A 20,565-nucleotide genomic window follows, 5' to 3' on the forward strand; every position below is an offset into this window, starting at 1 on the left:
TTTTACCAAAATTTTAAACACCAATCATCTAACAAATGAAAATTAAGACACGTCATTTGATTTATTATTAGTATTTCAAAAACCAGCCACACAATTAAATATTTGATGTAAAATAGAATTCAGATGGAATCCTCATAAATAATTAATTACTAGTACTACATTAATAAAATAAAAATAAAAAGTAACTCTGGAAAATATTGATCCTGTCAGATGTATTAATATTAAATATAGAAAATAGTCAGGTCATGAGGTGGGGTGGGCCCAAGCCCACGTTGATTCCACCGAATTCATTTTCCAACTGTTTTTTTATTCTTGATTTTTTATTACTATTAAGAATATGAGGATTAAATTTGCTGATCTAAATCCATCGATCTCCGCATCTAGGGTTTCCATTTCTCCCCCAAAAATTATTTTCAACCTTTTTTTTATTTATGGAGACCAAACCCAAGTACGCTGTTAATCACACTTTCCTTCCTCCAGTTTCGTTTTCGCCCCATGAATTGTTTGTTTCTAGTTTCGGAATTCACTTCTGCTTGAGTCAATCATTGCAATCAATATTCCGTTTGGGAATGAATCATTGATTCGAGGTCTTGGATAATCCCGTGAGCTGGAATCATGTCTGTTGTTCTCGATCTTGATCTGGATCATCACTTGGGAGTCTCGTACTTGAGTGATGATGCTTGCAGGCTGTGATTAGGCGATTTTGCTATATATGGAGAACGATTCTTTGGTTCGTGAATTAGTAGAGGATAATGAGGGAATTGCGACTGATTTGATTTCGGATAAACTGGGGAGTGCGAGTGAATCTAAGGTTCAAGCTAATGGTTCTCATGGAGTGGGAAATAGCGATAGGGATGAGTTGAATCTTAAGGGAGCTGATGTGGAGCTGAAGCCTGACGTGTCGACTCCGACTCCTACGAGGAAAGGGTTTGGATTGAAGAAATGGAGGAGGATCAAGAGAGATGCTAACAGAGATGGGGATAGTGGAACTGATGCTGTGGCTGTGGTGGCGCAGGACTCTCCTCGTGAGGTATCTTCTAACCTAGCAAACGGGCGCAGAAGAGCGAGGGCTCTGTTTCTTCCACGAATGCTGTGGTTAGGAATTTCGATGGTTCTGCTCTGCTTGATGAGTCGAGTTTGGGGCTGAGTCCATCGTTTGCAGCTGGAACTGATTCTGAGAATAGTGAGGATCGGAGTAGCAAGTCCTCTACTGCAGCTAGTGCTCCAAGGATGAGGTATGAGATACCGGTGATTGGGGATTTCCACGCGACAAGAGCAAGATAAGTAGTTACAATGGGAAGAATTTGACGTATGCTGTGCAGTATGGCCAGCATGGAAAAGGTCGGATTGAGGCCAGCAAGAAGGCTAGGGGAGAACGGGTCAAAACGAGAAAGAAAACTCTCACTCCAGCGTGGAATCTGACTCGCGGAGCTCCAATTTTGTGTTTATGCAGGGAGCCTTCTCTTTGAATAATGGGAGACGGAGTGAAGGTATAAATGAGTATGATGGACAAAATGGTGACGAAGTTCAGGGAATTGGGAAGCAAGTAAACGATGGAAGTCTAAGTGGATATGACAATGATAGTGGGAGGGGAGGTTTGAGGACTTGTCACCTGAAGAAGGAAATGAGAATCATGGTCCCATGAGAGATACGGATCCGCTATCTGAATCTATGCGCACACTCCAATCTGCACAAGAAGCACTAGAAGCAGGTTTGCATTCTTTTCAATCACCCTGATAAATGATAATTAATTTTTGCAAGTTTTTCGAATCATATGTGTTGAAAAAAGGTAAACTTTGTGCGATTCGTATTATTGTTCTTTTCTGATGAGTTGTTATGGTGTATTATGATGCAGAGGTGCTTAAGTTTAAGGAAATTGGAAATGATGTATCAGTAGATGGTCCTGTTTCAGATTTATGCAATGAGTTCCTAGATGTAGAGCAAAACTTCAGAAACAAGGGACGAGGGCTCACAAAGCTTTTTGCAATCACAAAGAGGAATTAATGATGTTGTATCAGAGCTGGAAGACCTGTTCAAGCAGAAGGTTGAAGCTGAACTAGAGTATTTGGTACTATCAAGAACGGTACAAAAGATGAGGGTTGCTGCTGTTGATCAAATTACTGTATTAGAAGAACAAAAGGCTCCGAGTTCAGTGCAGACGCAGGTACTCGACCAGCTCGGAGATGCTGAACACAAGGCTGTGTCGCTTAAGAAACAGGCTGACAAGTTGGAGAACTTCTGCGAAGAAATTGCAAGTGCGGACGAAATATTGAAGCTGCAGAAGGGGGCGTTTAAGTACGGTTCTTGTTTCGTGATGCAACTAGTTTTGTTGTTCGTCATCTTGGGCGTATTTATACTCCAATTTTCGGGAGATTATGTGGAGGTTGTTCCCACTTAGTTCTAGTTCTAGTTCTAGTTCTAGAGCTCTTGACTTCCCTCCTTTTTTTTACTGGTGATGGCTACATCTTTTTCTTCCAGAAGTAGTTGTGCAGATCAATCCCTTGAGTAAGCTCTCTTCCTATAAAGAATTTCAATGTGTATTGCCTCTGATTTTGCAGCCCTTTCTTTCTTTCTTTTTGTTTCTTCACTTTTTATGTAATAAAGGTTATCCCCTTATACAAATTCAGGATATGAAGATGTTGTTGATTGTTGATGAGAATGAATTTGTTAATATGCTCAGCGAGTTTTGTGATGTATGTCAAATAGTAATAGTAAAAAACTGCAGTGTCGATTCTTTTGATTCACTACGAAAGAAGCATTGGCGACATCCAACTTTTCCGATGAGTTGTCCGTCCTTATGCAACCTACGAAGTGGATTTGTGAAGTTTATGTCGACCAAATACTTGATCATTAAAAAGAGCCAAGGCTTTCAGAGAGAGTTGTTGAATCGGTTTGCCGGCATCCTCTACTACTGCCTACATTTTAACACCTATATTTGATCACATTTCAACTAAAAATGTAGTATAACTTTTGGCTGTCTACAACAACTGAGAGAATTAGCGGTCAATCGGTGCAAGCAAGACGAATATTCTAAAAGAAAATGTTAAACTTGGGAGAAGTTCGAAACATTGACAAGTGGTTGAGTGACCTAGTATTTGGATAAGGCATTGCCTAAGTTATCCTAAAAGTCAATTGACACATTAATCCTTTAAAATTTTAAAATGTTGAAGCCTGACTGCTTACATAAAACAATACTCCAAGGTATTTGATTTAAATATGTAACACAATTGAACTGAATTTACATTAACTTTTAATTTTCTTTTTGTTGGAATTTGAAATTGAAATTCTAATTTCCTTTTTGCTTGCCAAGCCTATCACAATTATAATTTAACTTAAAATCTGATTGAAATACCAATTACAAGACTGGATCATGACTCATGATACATACACAAATTTTTGATTTAATTCTATCCTAAACACATGCTAAAAGGAAAAAAAACCTACCAAGTCTTGTATCTTAAAGTCTTGTGGGATCCCAGGACTCTGAACGTTTTTTCAAATAATGGAAATTTGATGTGTCACATTAACTATAAGGCCATCCACAACGCTGTTCCCCCACCGTTCCTAAACCGTTCCTTAAACTACTATTTGCGGGCCCCACTGTACTTTTTTACTCCATTCCTTAATTATGGAACGAAACATGCAACCCTCCGTTTCTTATCCGTTCCTTAACCGTTCCTTAAATTACTATTAATTCAATTTCATTTTTTATTTTTATTTCCAACCCAATTCAATTAAAACAAACACACTTCATTAAAATTAAAATAACATTACAACTTAAAATTAAAAAAATAGAAAAAGACATAATTAAAATCCTAAAAAAATAAAAAAATGACATAATTTAAAATACAATTTTATAGAGACAACCAAGAATAAGTTTGTCCCACATCGAAAGTGGAACATAAAACATTCAAGGATGTCTCTATAAAATAGAGACAACCAAGAATGAGTTTCATAAATTCGCAAGCCCATCAAATATATATGGGCTAATACGAATTTCTAGTATTCATTTATTTGTAAAAATTGTTTTTAAATATAAAAACAATTTTTATAAATAAAAAATATTTTTTTAAAATTCATTTAAAAAAAAAAAATTCATTGCGTCAGCGTGACGACGCCCACTCGCGGGCAGGCGAGTGGGCGTCACGCACGACGCAGGGCGAGCCACGTCGCCGAAGCGCGTGGCGACACAAGCCGTGCCACGTCTCGCGGCGACGACACCCGCGACGGCATGGGCACGACACGGAGACGGAACGCACCCCCGCAACGCGTCGCGCGCCAGTTCCATTCCGCCGGCACGAAACGCGGAACGCGGGCGGCCCGCGTTGCGGGTGCTCTAACGTGTTTTCAAATAAATGGCGAAAATCGTGGAAAGATAAAATAGGAAGCTGACACACTTGCTGCATTCAGCTATAGGCCAAGGGTGAAAACAATGGTCTCGAAAGCATCATGTCGACTAATTTCCAGAGAAATCACAGACTAAATGTAAATACATGGAACAGTTGACATAATCTGAAATACTCATTTAAGGCGCAGAGAAAAGATCATGAAAGATTAAGAATGTCAATAGTTAAACGTTAGCAACAACCAACTACAGTATGCCATATTCCTCGAGGAAAAAAGTTCCCATTCTGTTCATATGAATTCTTCTTCGTTGTCAATTAGAAAGATCTCAGCAACTTCTCAGTCATTTCTCTACAAACAATATAACAAACGAGAGAGGGAGGGAGAGAGGAAAATGAAGACCTGGAGAATTGATTCCCTCGAATGCAGACATCCCAAGTAACCAACAGTAAAGCCTGCTAGCCTTGCATTTGTTGGGATGATTTGTACTCCAACATTTCAGCTTTGTATCTTTCCTTGTCTCGTAAACCCTTCTCCTGGTATACCTGATATCACCGTAGGGTTAAGCACTTATTTGCAAGATACAATTGTGTCATTTTATCTCAGCATTTCAGATTCAAGAGTATAAGTCCCAGGATTAGTACTATATTTCTATTTTCTATGCATGTGTGTGTATGAGTTGGAACTGAGAGCTCCTATGAATGATCAAAGAAGCATTTTACATCCTACAGAAAACACAACGGTGAAGTTCCAGGTCAAGTGAATAGCACAATTCGAAAGCAGTTTTATCAAGGCCAGATGAGAGAGCGAATAGTACAATATTTATTTTGGGGGTGGGGGATGGGGTTACAATTGACAATAGGTTGTGCAAACAAGACAGCAAGAGTGAATATATATGGGTCCTGCTTTGTTTCACTATCCTTTACCTATTAATATCATTACTTACTACAGACAAGGAGGAATTAAACCGACAAGACTTGAGAAAGTCATTGCACTAGTCCCTGGATATACAGAGATCTAGTAGCTATATTAAAGCCTAAGCCTTATCATCTTCGAGGTTTCCAGTTTCCAGTTTCCACAACAAGGGGCCAAGGGCAACACAAAAACTTGCTTTGCAAAGGAAAGTAACTCAAACAAGAATTGGCTATTTACAACTATATTAGCAGCTATAATCTATTTTAAGCAGAAATCGGAAGATACAGCAAATAAGTTACCTAAACTGTCAAGAGTACATTTATTTTACCTGTTTTTCAGCCTCCGTCAAATTGCTCCATAGATGCCCAATTTTTTTGCTGATAGCTCTTTCTTGTCCATGGTATGAAGGCCTCAGTATCTGGTATTGCTCTGCAAAAAAGAAGGTGTAACCGCTTCTATTTCGCTTGGGATGGGCTGGGTCTTTAACGGCTGTATGATTCTTTCTCCGGCTAAGGTGGACAGGATCGTCAGAAGTGCTACGACTTTGGTATGCATCCTGTTCCGGACATGAGTGATAAAGGACGCCTTTCAGAACTTCAGATCCCACCTTCATCGTAACTAAATATCCATCGTCAAATTTTCCGTCTATTGTTCCAGAGATTAAGCTTCCATCGCCCAAGTTAGAATTTGCTGCTAATCACATAATGCGATCCCATGTTAATATTTTCAAGAATAAGAAAGTCAAGTAACACGAAATAGACCACAATAATGCTATATATATAGCTGTATTGAATCCCCACCTGAGAGCTTCTCAGATGCAGCACCATCATCATCCCCATATGACAATGTTTGACCTATTTAACAGTTTTGGGCAGATTAAAAGCTACACACAGGAATAACTCGAAGGCAAAGAAGAATAATACTATAATCAAGTTGTGAAGGTACCTGCTGCTATAACGGTTGGTTCTTCTTTCTGAAAATAATAAACCTGTTCAAAATGATAAAGCAACGAGAGATAGTACTTTCGCAAAACAAATGATGCACTTGTAATAGAAGTTGGGAAGTTGAAAGCAGCAATGATTTCCTTCCATCTGCGTTCTTTTATGACCTGCCACATGTATATATAATAGTTAGCAAACACATCAAAATAAAATTTTAAGTTATGGAAATAGTATAAGTGTAGAACTAGTAATCAGCTTCAGCCAATCAGTATGATCTCGCCAACTTTGCCAAGTTATTTTAGAGCATCCATTAAATACCACTATCTGCTGGCAGTCTGGCACTGCTGCTCATAATATAGTGTTGCCAAAAAATCAGCTAACCACTAATGGTTCACCAAATCCTCATTGTTCAACCGAAAAGCACCAGTCATCTACTCTACAGAAAATCTGATGTAAAATTTAAACCCACATGCTAACGTCACAAGTCCCCTTATCCTTTCACTGAGCAAGAAAGGCAAGTCTACAGATTGAGTCATAGAATAATGATATATAAAGTTTAATATGTAAAAAGTGATCCCAATTCCCAACCTGTATGAATTTTCCCGAGTAAATAATCAGAAAAAGTTAGAGAAAGTTTAATGTCAAGTGCTATTCAAACTCTTATAACAAAAACTCAAAAAAAGATAACTCCTCATATCATGATTTTCATGATTTATAATGTTACTTTTAAACGGTGGGTATCTTTGAAACATTACAGTAACATTTATTGCAACAAACAGAAAAAATCTTAATTATGAAAGGTAAACGCACCATAAGCAGTCCTTTATTACAATCTAAAATGTACAATAAAAAAGATACAGACAGTAATGATTCGAAGAGTTAAGAAAGCATACTTTTTCAATACCACCTCGAGTGGTCACCTCTATAAAAAGTTGATGCAGATCTAAAGAACTCCTCCCACAATAGGGACCCTAAACAGCGAAGGACAGAAGTTAACACAAGATAGTGAGTGATTTCTCAACAATTTTGCATGTGGTTGCAATGATCACCAAATTTGCGTCAACGGAATCACCATATTTTCTATTGTGACGAAGTCAGGTTTCAGATGCATACAATAGGAATATGCAGGTGAGAAACCAAAAGATTATGCTACTCTAAAAGCAGTAATTATAGCTACTATCATTACACAAAATACATAACAAGTCTCAGATATGAAACTTGATTCACATGGAATGGGACTGAAACAACTAATTTCACTTGAACTAAAAGTTCGAACAATTGCCAATTGATCCAATCCTATGTCATAAGCAACTTCATACTCCCAACATCATGAACTTGCTCATGGATTAAAAATTATTTTCTTCTTCCATGCTATAGTTAGATGTTAAAATAGTAGCCAAAGAGTGCAATGAAGATATACATAAGCGGAGTATCTAGATTTCCCTAAGATGTTTTTCTGTAAAGGAGCATAATTATGAATAGCCAAAACAGAATTCATAATTTCATTAGAGAGGCAAATCATAGTACAATAGGTACAACATTTCCCTGAATCACAATAGGGCATATCATATCGTATGATATAACCTCTGACCTCTCTTGCAAGTTTAAAATTCAAAATTCATTTTCACAGAAATACCTCCCAAACAAGAAATTTTTACTCTAAAACCTCATTCTCTATGTAAAAATAAACTCAAAGGTAACATAATGTGTTCCTCAAAGTAAATTGGATTATAAACATATCAGCAGTCACTATAACTATCAATACAATGGTGCAGTACATAGGTTTTTCCAATATTACTAAAAGATACTAGTACTCTTCCACAAATTATTTTTCCTAACCACAGCACGAGAAAGGGCATCGCGAGTACTCTTTTCAAACAAGAAAACCAGAAATCAAAAACCCCTACTAAATCCTACCTCCTAAAAAAAGTTGAATATATCAAATCAAAAGCACAAATCAGCTCAAAATCAGGTCTACCAACACTCCAACACCGCCAAAACAACATGCACAAGCAAATTATGCAGCTCGAAACAAACTATTCAAAAAAGTGTAACTAGAACATTATCGCAGCTTCAAAAAGAAATTGAGCGGGGTGGAGCAGGAGAGATACCGGAAGTTGGTGCCGTAGAAGGCGTGAAAAGCGCGAAGCTTGTCCAGGAAAAAATCAGGATTTTGAATAATCTGTTGATATTGAGCTTCGGGTTTGGGATAGGAACTGTATATTGTCATAGGAGCTTCCGAAGATGGGCCGTTTGACATTTTATTAATTTGGGAGAGCAAACAATTATGGTTCAGATAAATAGCATTTTAATCATTTCTAATGTTAACGCTTACAGATTGATCATAATTATTACACTACTATTGAATTACATTTGGGTGTTTGCACTCTACCTCTAAAACTAAAACCCTTCCATTTCTAACCCCCTTTTCATTATTCAACGCCGGTAGATTTTTTTTTAATTATTTACATATTAAATACTCCTTCAAAGAATTTCATTCATTTTATTTTTTGTTTTTTTTAATTATTTACATATTAAATACTCCTTCAATGAATTTCATTCATTTTATTTTTTGTTATTGTTAGTTTTATAAAGTATAAGAGTACCCGCAACGCAATACAACCTCATGTATAAGAGCATCCATGATGCAGCTGTCCCAAACGGCTGCATTGCAACACTAAAAATGTGGGGGCATTTCAACCTCGTACGACTGAAAGCCCGGTCGTCTGACCAGCACAAGTAGATTTCATTCGTATTTTTATCGTAACTTTTAATACTCTAATTTCATCTGTGAATATAGTCATTTCCTACTCATTATTTTGAATTACTTCGCTCTTCTTACACAATCTTTTTTTATCTTTCTATAGATTTATTGGAAATGGATCCAAGTACTCAAACAGCTTTTCCGATCGAGTGACTCTGCCTTGAAAATATGATTGTAGAGCTTGAAAAATTAGGACTTCATTAGATTTCATTTTTGAAATTGTTATTTATATTGTAGTTATTAATCCATACGGAGTATTTTTTAAGTAATATGAAGAAGTTTTTCTTTTTTAAAAAGAAAATTCTCAAATTGAATTGTGACTTAAAATGAGGCTGAAATGAAACTAAATGGATTATATTACAAGTGTTGTAACTAAAATGAAAAATGTTGATATGATAGCTAAAAAGTTGTGGCATAAGTGTGGATGCCCTAAGAGCATATCAGTGGGACGGATGTCCCGGCGGACATCCCAACGGACTTCAACAACACAAACTAGGGGTGACAAATCGTGCGTGTCGGGTCGTTATCGTGTCGACACGATAACGACACGAACACGATAACAACAAACACGAACACGACCCGTTAAGAAAACCTCAAACACGAACACGAACACGACACGAAACCCTCAGACACGAACACGACACGAACACGACACGAACCCATTAACGACACGAACCAATTCGGGTCAACACGACACGATAACAACACGTACACGAGATGACACGATAACGACTCGATAACAACACGACCTGATAACGGTTAAACCTATTAAAAATGAAAATAATAAGAATTAATAATATTAAAATATTATTTGTTAACGGATAACACGAACACGACACGAACACGTATTGTTAACGGATAACACGAACCCGACACGAACACGACACGAAATTTTCATGTCCTTAACGGGTCGACCCGATAAGGACACGAACCCAATAAGCTCTGACCCAAACCCATTATTTTCGTGCCGGTTCGTGTCGTGTTATCGTGTCGTGTCAAAAATTGCCAGCCCTACCACAAACACCTCATGTCACGTCATAAGGACATCTCACTGCACAAGGCGGACATCCCCAACGACATCCCGACGGACATCCACAATAATAAAAATTTACAAATTAAACAATTTACGGAATTAAAATTTCGACACGAATATGGAGAAAATGCAACCACTTTATTTAAAACAAAAAACATATATAATTATTAAAAAAAATCCGTAGTTAAAAAAAACAACCTCAAGCTTCGACAAATGCGGCCCCAGTCTCACTCCTCGTCGTCCCCGCCGCCAGTCCAGTCATGCCTGTGGCCGGTCCCGGCGTCACTAACGGGCAGGGATGGCATCCACAAATCGCACCGCATACTGTCGATGACATCCTTCAGCATCAACTTGTATAAGGGGTCAGTCGTTGCATACCACTTCTCCATGGTGTGTATCAGGGTCTCATGCTGCTGTATGCGGGCGAGTGAGGGGAGCTCGGGATCGATCTGGGAAGGAGCTGCCGATTGGACCTCGGGGGACCCGCTTGCGCTTCCTCTAGCCATCGGCATCGCGGTCTTTTGCCTAACCGAGCGACGGCGGCGGGAAGACGATTGCGAGGTGCTGCTGTACTCCCCGGAGGCGTTGATCTTCGTCCGCTTCGGCCAGTTAGCTTCAACACCCGAACTAAACTTGGCGGAAGTCTGCACCGCAAGATAGACCTCTCAATATTTGAATTCCCCGAAACCCAATTCACTGTCGGGGAACTGCTGGTGAAACAGAAGCTTCACATCATCGGCGAACATGCCGCTGGTTGACGTGCGGAGGTTGTTTTGGTGGATGCCGGCAAATCGGTTGAGCTACCTCCTCAGCCGCTCCCCTTGTTTCCGGCATTGCTCTCCATCGTGAGGCTTCCCACATGGAGGTTTGAATTGGAGGTAGCTTTGGCTAATGCGCCACCACATTCTGTCGATATGCTGGTTAGCCCCGACGTAGGGATCCTCGACTACACTGATCCAGGCCTTCGCTAGCGCGACGCACTCCCCTATGCTCCAGATGGTCTACTTTCTCCCGCCGACTTCCTCCCCTTCCTCCTCAGCCCCCGCCCCACCCTCGTTCCCCGCACGCGATGACGAGGTAGTACCCTTGCCCTTCCCTCTCCCTTGCTTCGGCGTCCTCCCTGTCGCCGGTGGCATCTCAGTGGGAGACTCCCTGACCGGAGATAGCCACAACTCCTCAAAAGAGAAAAGTCTCAATGCCGGTGAACTGAGTCTCCAAAGGAGTACTCTGGGGGGGAATCACTAGACAATAAATCCATGTAGGGGCGATAGACATTGTCCCAAGGTAATTAGGGGACCCCCCTGCCTGCTCCCCCCGCAGCGGCAGGCATGCCCTGCATCATCCCGGGCATCATCATCCCGGGCATTTGGGGCATCCTCCCCGTCATCACGGCACTCATCCCGGGCATTTGGGGCATCATCCCACACCAAAGGGGGTACATAGTGTAGTACCCGGGCATCATCCCCGCCATTTGGGGTTGGGGCATCATCGTCGCCATTCCGGGCATCACCCCGGACATCGGTGCACTTCCGCCGGCATTTCCCTCAACTCTAACGGGAAAAGTCGACGTTTGTGACTCGCTCGTGGCGGGGGAATCACTATCGTGGTGCTCCATTTATCTTCAAAAAATTTGAGAGTAGAGAGAAAGAAATTCGTTAAAACAAGTGGTGCGAATGAAATGAAGTTCAACGAGCCATATATAGAGTTTTTTTAAAAATTAAAAATCGGGACGTCCTTCTTGGCACCGCAATGGCGGACGTCCCCGGAATGCCGCTGAACTCCGGTGTCCGCAACGCACGTCCACGTTCTCCTCCCTGCTGCCTAAGGGCATTAGCAATGGGGCGCCCTAAGGCGCGCCCTATGCACCGCCACGTCATCTTTTTTTATCCTCCTACTCTTCCACCTGCAGTGGGGCGCCCTATGGGACGCCCTAAAGCGCACCCTATAGGTTTTACTATTGTTTAGTTAATTAATTTAAATGTTTTTCAAATATATAATGCAAACTAATTAAAAAACACAACGATTAAATAAAAACCGGCGAAGACTGCATTGATTAACAAAAGTTACACGATTCAAGTTGGGGTAGAGGGTATTTAAACAAAATTTACAAATGAAGGTGGGGTAGGGGTATTTAAATGTGAGTTTCGAATTTAGCATTAAAAAAAATCAAAAACGCGTGCCATTGGGCGCGCCATCGTCCGCGTCGCCCACAATGGGCTTAGGGCGTCGCATCGTCCGGGAACCCACAATGGTGCCCGATGGCGCGCCCGAGTACGATGGCACGCATCGGGCGCTCCTTCGGGCGCCCCATTGTGGATGCCCTAATGGCGGATGTCCCGCGCGGACTTCTGGCACGCAGGTCGAACGTCCGTTGGGACGGCCGCAAGAGAGTAAGATCTAATTTGTTTTTCATCTCATCCATGTTTATATCCGTAAATGGCTTATTCCCTGAAATTTGTGGTTAATAACTGAGTTGTTTCCGCTAAATTTTTTTGCTATATATTCTTACGTGTAGACTTTCAAGGCATAAGTGTTGTCCAAATCGATTTAAAGATAAAAAAATGAATAAATGGAGTATATATTTATAATGTGTGGTGAAGAAAGAAAAGTAAAAGGAATACCGTGGATTTAACGCATCTGAGAAGCTCTTGTGGAGTCTGTGTAAGATCGAGGGAGGTTATAAATAAACTATCGAATTTAAATATCGGTATATAAGTACTCGTCGACAATCTGATGTACCAATTTATGCATAAAATACGTTTGTTTGAGTGTTTTCAAAGCCATTTCACCATTTGTTTCATGAAAAAGAAAAGACAAAATAATCATGTTATACAATAATTTTCTCAAATGAAAGGTGTGTTTGTCTGTTAGATTGCTTCAAATTGGAGTCACGGGTTGTATAAAGTAGTTATAATTAGCGAGAAAAAAATTTATTTGCATCAATAAAGTAAATGTACAACTTAATTGGGAATGCATTCGTAACGACCTAATATTTTACTATTATACCACTATTTTACAAGTAAAACGTATATCGGTTCCAAATGTCATATGACTATCTTAATTTGAATTTTCTAAAAGTTTAATTTTAGGGCATCAACATCGCGGCTGTGAATGACATCGATCGCTCAAATTAGCAATGCGGTGCGGTGTTGATGCATTGAGGGGGCGACCATGGTGCCCGTAACCAGTATGGCACCGATGTGTCCAGCCACTCCATTGTAGCCAGTGTCGGACCTACAATGGGGCCTGGGGATCCCATGGAACCCCCAACTTTCGTAACTATTACGCTCTCCGTTCCACAGTAATAGAATCATTTTGACATTTTGGTACGTTCCATAGTAATAGAGTCATTTTCCTTTTTAGTAAAAGTCAACATATTTTTCCACACCTACTTTATTCTCTCTTACTTTTTTTCTCTCTTCATCTCTCTACCTTTTTTATTTTTCATTTTATTCTCCTTGTACTTAACTCACCTAACCCAATTTTTTTAATCTCCGTGCCGAAAAAAGCGCTTCTATTACTATAGAACGGAGGGAGTACTATATACTATATACTACTCCTATTAGTTTCATGAATATAATTCTTCATCAGCTTAAGTGGCTGACTCCATGGTCTCCGTTTGGAGAGGTCAGGAGTCAGGTTAGGTTTGTGCTTCCATTATCACAATACGCAAAGTAGGTGTTTTAGTCTGTGAAATTTATATTTTATTAATACTTCTCATCTTTACCAATATACAAGCTTTTAGTTTTAACTTATTGCAATAAAAAAAATCTCTCTTATTTATTTCTCATTAAAATAAAAACAACATTATACTATTTTTTTTCTCTCTTACTTTATTATTTTTTTATTTAACTTAAAAAATAACACACATATAAAATCTAGTGAACAATACTTCTCATTTTATTAAATATACACAAACTTTTAGTTTTAACTTAGAGCATCCGCAATGGCGCCCGTCGGGGCGGAATTCCCACCGGCGTGCGGAAATTCGGTGGTTGACGTCCGCCATTGTGCATACTGGGCGCGGATACGGAATTCCGAGGTGGACGTCGCAGTTCTGCGGAGTTTAGCGGAATTCCGCACGGAATTCCGTCCTGACGTCCGCCATTGCGTTGACTGTCACGGAATTCCGCACGGAATTCCCGTGTATTGCATTAAATGTTTTTTTTATTTTCTATAAATACATCCCGTTGAACTTCATTTTATTCGCACCACTTGTTTTAACGAATATCTCTCTCTAAATACCTTTCTTTCGAATCATCAATGGAGCACCACGATAGCGATTCTCCCGCCTCGAGCGAGTCACTGGCGCCGCATTTTCCCATCGGCGGGAGTACGCAATTTTCCCAGTCGATGTCCCAAATTCCGAGGATGCTGCCCCAATCTCAAATGTCATCGGGCAACTTTTATAGTTTTATTATTCGTACTCATTATTCATCTATATATCTTATAACTTCCTATCACCCGTATACAACTACTTACGGCGAGGATAAATATCGAAAAATACTCTATTATAGTTAATACTAGTAAATTGGGCCCCCAAGAATTGAAGTCCAGTTTCCGCCAGTGATTGTACCACGTTTGGGGTTGAAATGTGGTTTTTGGGGTGGTGGAGCTAAGTGCAGAAAATTAAATAGTGTATAATTCTAATTATACATGTAAAAATGCATACACAGTTTCCAAGTGAATGTTGAAGTCTCCAACAAAGAAGCATCATCAAGTTGTTTGGACTTTGGAAACAAGGAAGAAGGTGGCGAAGGAAAGCGGAAGAAGATGGCCAGTGAAGGAAGATTCGGTAAGCAAAAGATCAAAAGGTGGCCACAAAGTATAACGAGCTTTCTTCGGTGATGAAGGAAAGTTGTTCAAGTACGAGGACATTGGGGATTCTAGAAAAGTCGGTGATGGAGGAGAATTTGCACTTTTCTCATCATCAGCCTATAATGACAAAAGTGGGTAAGAAGAAGGGAAGAGTTGCAACGGCTCCGAGCACTACTACTACTACTACTTAGCATTGATAATAGAAAGCCTAGTTATTTACGTGATTTAGATTGTTTCACAGATGGATTAAGCAATCAAAAAAGAGAGTTTCAGTAGATGAATGGAAGAAGAAAAGACAAGACGACAGATTGAGTAAAAGTAAATCAGAATGTATACACACAGTAGATATAGCTAGGGTTTGACATTCAAATTCAAATTCAACCGAAGAAGCTGGGGTCGTAGCCATTGCTAGAGGTGGCGAGAACGTAGTAAGCGACGATGTGGCCGATGGATCCCCACGCCAGCACGTCGACGATGTTGAATCCAACAGGATCGTTCGATTTGAGGAGGCTGACGTACTCCTTGGCGCGGACGTCGCCGGCCTCGAAGTGCGAGATCCCGTTCTGCTCCGGCACCTGCTTCGCCACATTCTCCCTCTGGAAGTTGAAGAACACGAACCTGCCTAGGAACAGCGACAGCCCCGTGCTCAGGCTTATCACCAGCGACGGGTTCAGCTCCGCCTTCACCGCCAATCCAGCGCCACTGCGGCGGAAGGTGGCGGAGGCGGGCTTGGAGAGGAGGAGAGAGGAGTCGGTGGCCTTGTTCAGTGGGCGGAGGCCTTGGAAGGTTGGGGCGGAGAACAAGGCGGAGGCCATTGCGATTGTGGTTGCGGTGGAGATTTGGATTTAGATTTGGATTTGGATTTGGATTTGGATTGGAAGTGGTGGTGGGATTGGATTAATCAAAGATGAGGTTTATAAGGAGAAGCGGATTTCGTGAGGAGGTGAACGAATTGGAGCTGTGAAACGAAGATTTTGAATGCTGATATGGCGCTGCCTCATTGGTTGGGTCTGGATCACAGATATTTGGTGCATTTTGTTCCTTATTGTTTTATTATTACAACTTATTATTTTCGTAGGCTAAATTTAACACCCAGGATCCGTGGTAGCGTGTCTGACTCCAGATCACAAGGTTGCGTGTTCGCTCACGTCGGGGGTTCAATCCCGATCCATATCTCTTTTTATTTATATTTATATTTATATTTATATTTATATTTATATTTTTGGAGAAATTTTTTATGAAATCGTACCCCTGTATAAAATCACTATGCTCAAGAAAATATCAATCCTACTCCTACATAACATGTGAAAAAGGTTTTAAAATGTGTATAAGTATAGTACTCCATGTTTCAATATTTTACATCAAAGAGAAACACATTACCTTAACAAGCACATTGTAACAAAGACATCGTTATATGTATGAGCCTTGGCCAAACACCAAAGCAAGACCTTGTGATGTTAAAGAACCTGATTTTGTGCTGTCGACCATACTTACTTCATACAGAGTGAGATTTGTCAATTACATTACAGTTATAGTATTAAAGACCTTGATTGGAAGATTGGTTGATTTCCATTCATTAAATTATCCAAAACCCACAAAAAAATGAAGAGAATGGTGCTAAGAAATTCTAGCAAATTGGAAAACGAAATTCAAATTGTCCAAGAACAGAAAAGGCAACAAGTCCAATTTTTCACAAACCAGATATGACAAGATTCCTGACCTCCACAGCTATTGTTTGCTTTAAAATTTAATCATGACACAAACTCATATCCCTAGTTGGATATGCACAACCATTTCACCATAACTATCTATCCTCACTGTACACCCCTTCACTCATAGCATCTGATCATCCCTTGACCAAACCTCTAAACTAGGATACCAAAATAAATTGCATTGCACAACATGACAACTATACAACTTCGTCCCGCTCGCATAACAAAACCCGCTCAGAAAATAGTGTCGAGGTATGAGTACTCCCTCTGTCTGCCAAACTCAAGAAGGCTACCATATGTACGGTCCCACACTCCAATGAAGAGGGATTCTGTATCAGGACTAAATGACATACCGGATATCTCACCAAAGAAATCGATTTCCTGCTCCTTCTCATACCCACTATTGACATCAAATACATGGACGAAATCTGCAGGTTCTGCCATAGCCATGAATCTGCCATCTGATGTATAGCGGATTGAACGAATGGCTCCTAGGTTTCCCTTCAAGGCAGTGACTGATGCTGAAAGATTCCGGATATCCCAAATGCGGCAGGTTTTGTCCTGGTTCCCGGTAGCAAAGGTCAATCCTCCAGGGTGCCAAGCTGATGCAAATGAGTAGTCCAAGTGACCCTGAAAAGATGCAATTGCCTGCAAACAAAGATACAAGATTAAGAACCCAGCAGTCAGAGTACATCATTACTTAGCACCGAAGTCTCTGTGGTGCAAGGAAAGATTCGTATACCTTTCCAGTCCTGGAATCCACTAGCATACCCTCCGGGTCATCACCAACAATAGCAAGAAGCTTACCATCGGGACTTAGGGAAGTATGCTGCATGAAGAGTAAAGTCAAGTTAACATCATCACGAAATATTAAAGGACTGCACTTGCATTTGAAAATAACTTATGCAATTGTAGGCATAAATGACAATCTCAGGTTAGGCAACAAGATTTTGCACCCCAAAGTTGATAAAATTTTGAATTGGCCCCACCCAATTAGCTACCTAGACAAGTACTCCAATAATACCCATCACAGTAGGGTTACTTTAATATACATATAGAGGCAGGTGACCAACTCACAAAAGCACACTTAAATAACTTTGTGTACGTGCAAGTGTGTAACGTCAATCTATAAACTGGTTGATATCAACACACATACGTGAATGTTCATGCACAATAAGATGGCCAGAGACTCACATTGACTGGCCATGTAAATCGAAAATGGTTAGACGGTTGAAATTTCTCCATATCAAAGTCTCTAACTCCATTGTCATTATTCGAAGCCACAAAATGCACTGCCCCACTGGAACAAGAAAGACACTTTCATGAATGTCCATCACCAGCAAAAGAAAAAAGAAGGGTACAAAAAGAAAAGAAGGGATCATAGGTAGAGAGAGAAACAAAAAATCCACAAACATTGGTTAAGAGCAGATACCTGCTAGACGTATATATCTCAACTGCATTAGTGATGGCATTATCTTCATACGTAGTCCGAGTACAGTATGAAACTCCAGGCCTATCCAGATTCTGCAACGAAACAGGAGGAAATGGATAGCTAATATTCTAGCAATAGCCATTAGTTTAGTGCGAGAAACTGAATAGTCAATTAAGAATTTATCACAAATACCACGAATGAAAAGCATAGTAAACAGACTATATCTGTTATATGCATATTTATGACTGACTGGCGAGTTGAAGGTATTTGTAAGTAAAAGTCCAGATAATTAATTGAACGAATTGAAAGAATCTACAAATAGCATGTCTTTTCCAGTTAAAACTTAAAACCAATAACAATATAACTGCCAGCAGAAACCACACCACCTGTCAGTCAAGCAAAATAGTTTACCCTCAGAAGATAAGGGAAGAATATGCTGGACAAAGCAAAAATAAATAAAACTGCAACTCCATTAAATAAATATATTGTAATGAATGCACACCTTGCAGATAAGTTCTCCCTGAAACCCTCCAGCAACTAGCAACTTATCTTTCACTGCTACCGTGCTGACCTGAGTCTGGGTAAATCCTTCCAACAAGCTCCCAGGGTGTTTCTGCATTAGGTAAGAACAATGAAATGAGTTCGAAATTGAAACACCTGCAGGACAATATTATACACACACACACACACGCATCCACTATAAGCAAAACTGAGAGTAGATGCTAAAGTGAAATACTACCTCACAAGGTGCTACATGTCCTGATACATTAAGAACTTCAGATTTGGTGCATGATAACGATGACCAATGCATGATAGAGAAATGAGACAGGAAGTAGACATCATGTTTTGATGTAGCCCATACCAAATTTCTCAGCTGCAAAAAAACATAAAAAATAAAAATCACATGTAAGCAATAGTAATCCAATTTCAACACTGCCAAGATAAGTCATGGTAGAAAAGAGAGAAGAAAAAAAGTCACACATGTTTAGGGACGATACTCAAACCACCCATTCAGGATTTAGGGCTACTCAAACTGAGCCAACTGCTCCCCTAACCCTAAACCCTCTGGTTTTCGAGCTATCCCACCAGACCAGTGAATTTACAAAAAATATTCAGCAATGAAGCAGAAAGTATTATGCATTACACATTATTCAGGCAAGCTCTTAAGGCCTCTACTTAAGACCGCAAAAAAGAACAATTAAATAATTTTCCAAATAACTAAAATAATATGGGAAGATATGCTCCCCAGAGAATCTTAGACAAGGAGGATTATTATTCGATGAGATACGGAAAATCGCTCAAGCATTGTACTCTGAGACACTTTGTTTACGCACTGATTACTTAAATACATCGTACAGATTCATAAAAAAAGGCATTTAAGCACTTAAAATGAATCGATAAAGCAAATATCCTCGGCAAACTATTTCAAATACCTGAAAATGTAAAATTGTAGATTTTGCAGATCTTGAATTTCGTCTGAACACATAGTACGGACCTCCTTTTTCAGTAGATTTGCAATCCTATTTGAAACCGGAAAAGGAAATAAATTGAATTGCAAAGCCGAACCAACCAAGAACAGATTAAATAAAGCAACAAAATAAAGAATCTACCTTTTCTGATCCCTCTCCAGATTTAGGAATGTTTTCGTAATTCTTGTATTGTTCTAGTCTAGTCTGCCTATATTTCTCTCTTGTTACGTGCAGCCGCTCCCAGGGAATCCCTTGGATATCTCTGCCCTTTCTAGCTTGAGCCGCAGTTGTGTCTTGCATTCTATTATTCTGCGAGGAGAGAGGTGATGTTCAGCAATTCATATAGATTAAATCTGATGTCAATAAAGTAAAACAAGCGAGAGTATCAGATCAATGCTAAATGGGTAGCTCATTTAAAAGATTCTACGGCAAATAGGTAAATTTTGATTTTTAGATAATATCACGCTTCTCATGTGCAAACTGGTTAACATTTCAGCAGAGCCACACACTTTAATTATTTATATATGGCTGGCAGTGACGTTTGAACACAATCATGCAATATGAACATCTCATCCAGAAGCTTCAGTAGGGAGGATGAAAACTTTAATATATAAATTTCATTTTTTAACATTAAGATAAGTTGAAAAAAAAGCAGCCACTAACAGTTCAATTTGCAAGTTAAAAAGCATGATCGAACCAAGTATTCATATTCGTCCATATCAGAATCTGAGCCACCGGCATCTCCTGCGTGGAACTCATCATCCATATCGTCATCTGCATCTTCCATCTCATATTCCTCTTCCATTTCTTCAGCTTCATTTCCTTGTTGATTGGACATGATCTACGTAGAAAGAACAATCAACGAAACTGCTCAATGGCTACATATAATTAGCATTTACTTAGTCACAAATATCAAGACACCTATAAGGATCGAGTTAAATGGTATGTTGCGTTTTATGATACATCATGAAGATCAAGTCAAAATTTGTAAAAAATGATAGGTTGCAATAAATGTTACTTAAGAAAAGAGTCGCTACACATTCCACCTTATCTTGTGCATAAGGTCACGTAGGAAAGAACGGATCAATATAAACAGGTTTTATAGAACCGTGCAGCTTCTGATATCATTTAGGAAAC

The 20,565-nt window shown here is 39.7% G+C and overlaps 2 protein-coding genes and 2 pseudogenes across 2 annotated transcripts; 1 reads left to right on the forward strand and 3 right to left on the reverse strand.

Moving 5' to 3' along the window:
- Positions 1 to 623: 623 nt before the first annotated feature.
- Positions 624 to 2,679, forward strand: LOC121753761 (annotated as a pseudogene).
- A 1,829-nt stretch (positions 2,680 to 4,508) lies between these two features.
- On the reverse strand, positions 4,509 to 8,481 carry LOC121753806 (annotated as a pseudogene).
- Positions 8,482 to 15,061: 6,580 nt separating this feature from the next.
- Positions 15,062 to 15,717, reverse strand: LOC121753971 (photosystem I reaction center subunit V, chloroplastic-like). The gene has a single exon (XM_042149284.1). It carries the CDS (start codon positions 15,628 to 15,630, stop codon positions 15,193 to 15,195), a length of 438 nt encoding a protein of 145 aa, XP_042005218.1. The 5' UTR covers positions 15,631 to 15,717; the 3' UTR covers positions 15,062 to 15,192.
- Positions 15,718 to 16,450: 733 nt separating this feature from the next.
- On the reverse strand, positions 16,451 to 20,557 carry LOC121756486 (uncharacterized WD repeat-containing protein C2A9.03-like). The gene is made up of 9 exons (XM_042152042.1): positions 20,126 to 20,557; positions 19,570 to 19,737; positions 19,393 to 19,479; positions 18,699 to 18,833; positions 18,462 to 18,572; positions 17,960 to 18,051; positions 17,722 to 17,827; positions 17,270 to 17,356; positions 16,451 to 17,175 (listed from the first exon to the last, which is right to left on the reverse strand). Exons 1-9 carry the CDS (start codon positions 20,264 to 20,266, stop codon positions 16,762 to 16,764), a joined length of 1,341 nt encoding a protein of 446 aa, XP_042007976.1. The 5' UTR covers positions 20,267 to 20,557; the 3' UTR covers positions 16,451 to 16,761.
- Positions 20,558 to 20,565: the final 8 nt, after the last annotated feature.

The sequence above is a fragment of the Salvia splendens genome, chromosome 11, assembly GCF_004379255.2.
Source record: "Salvia splendens isolate huo1 chromosome 11, SspV2, whole genome shotgun sequence".
Taxonomy (NCBI): Eukaryota; Viridiplantae; Streptophyta; class Magnoliopsida; order Lamiales; family Lamiaceae; genus Salvia; species Salvia splendens.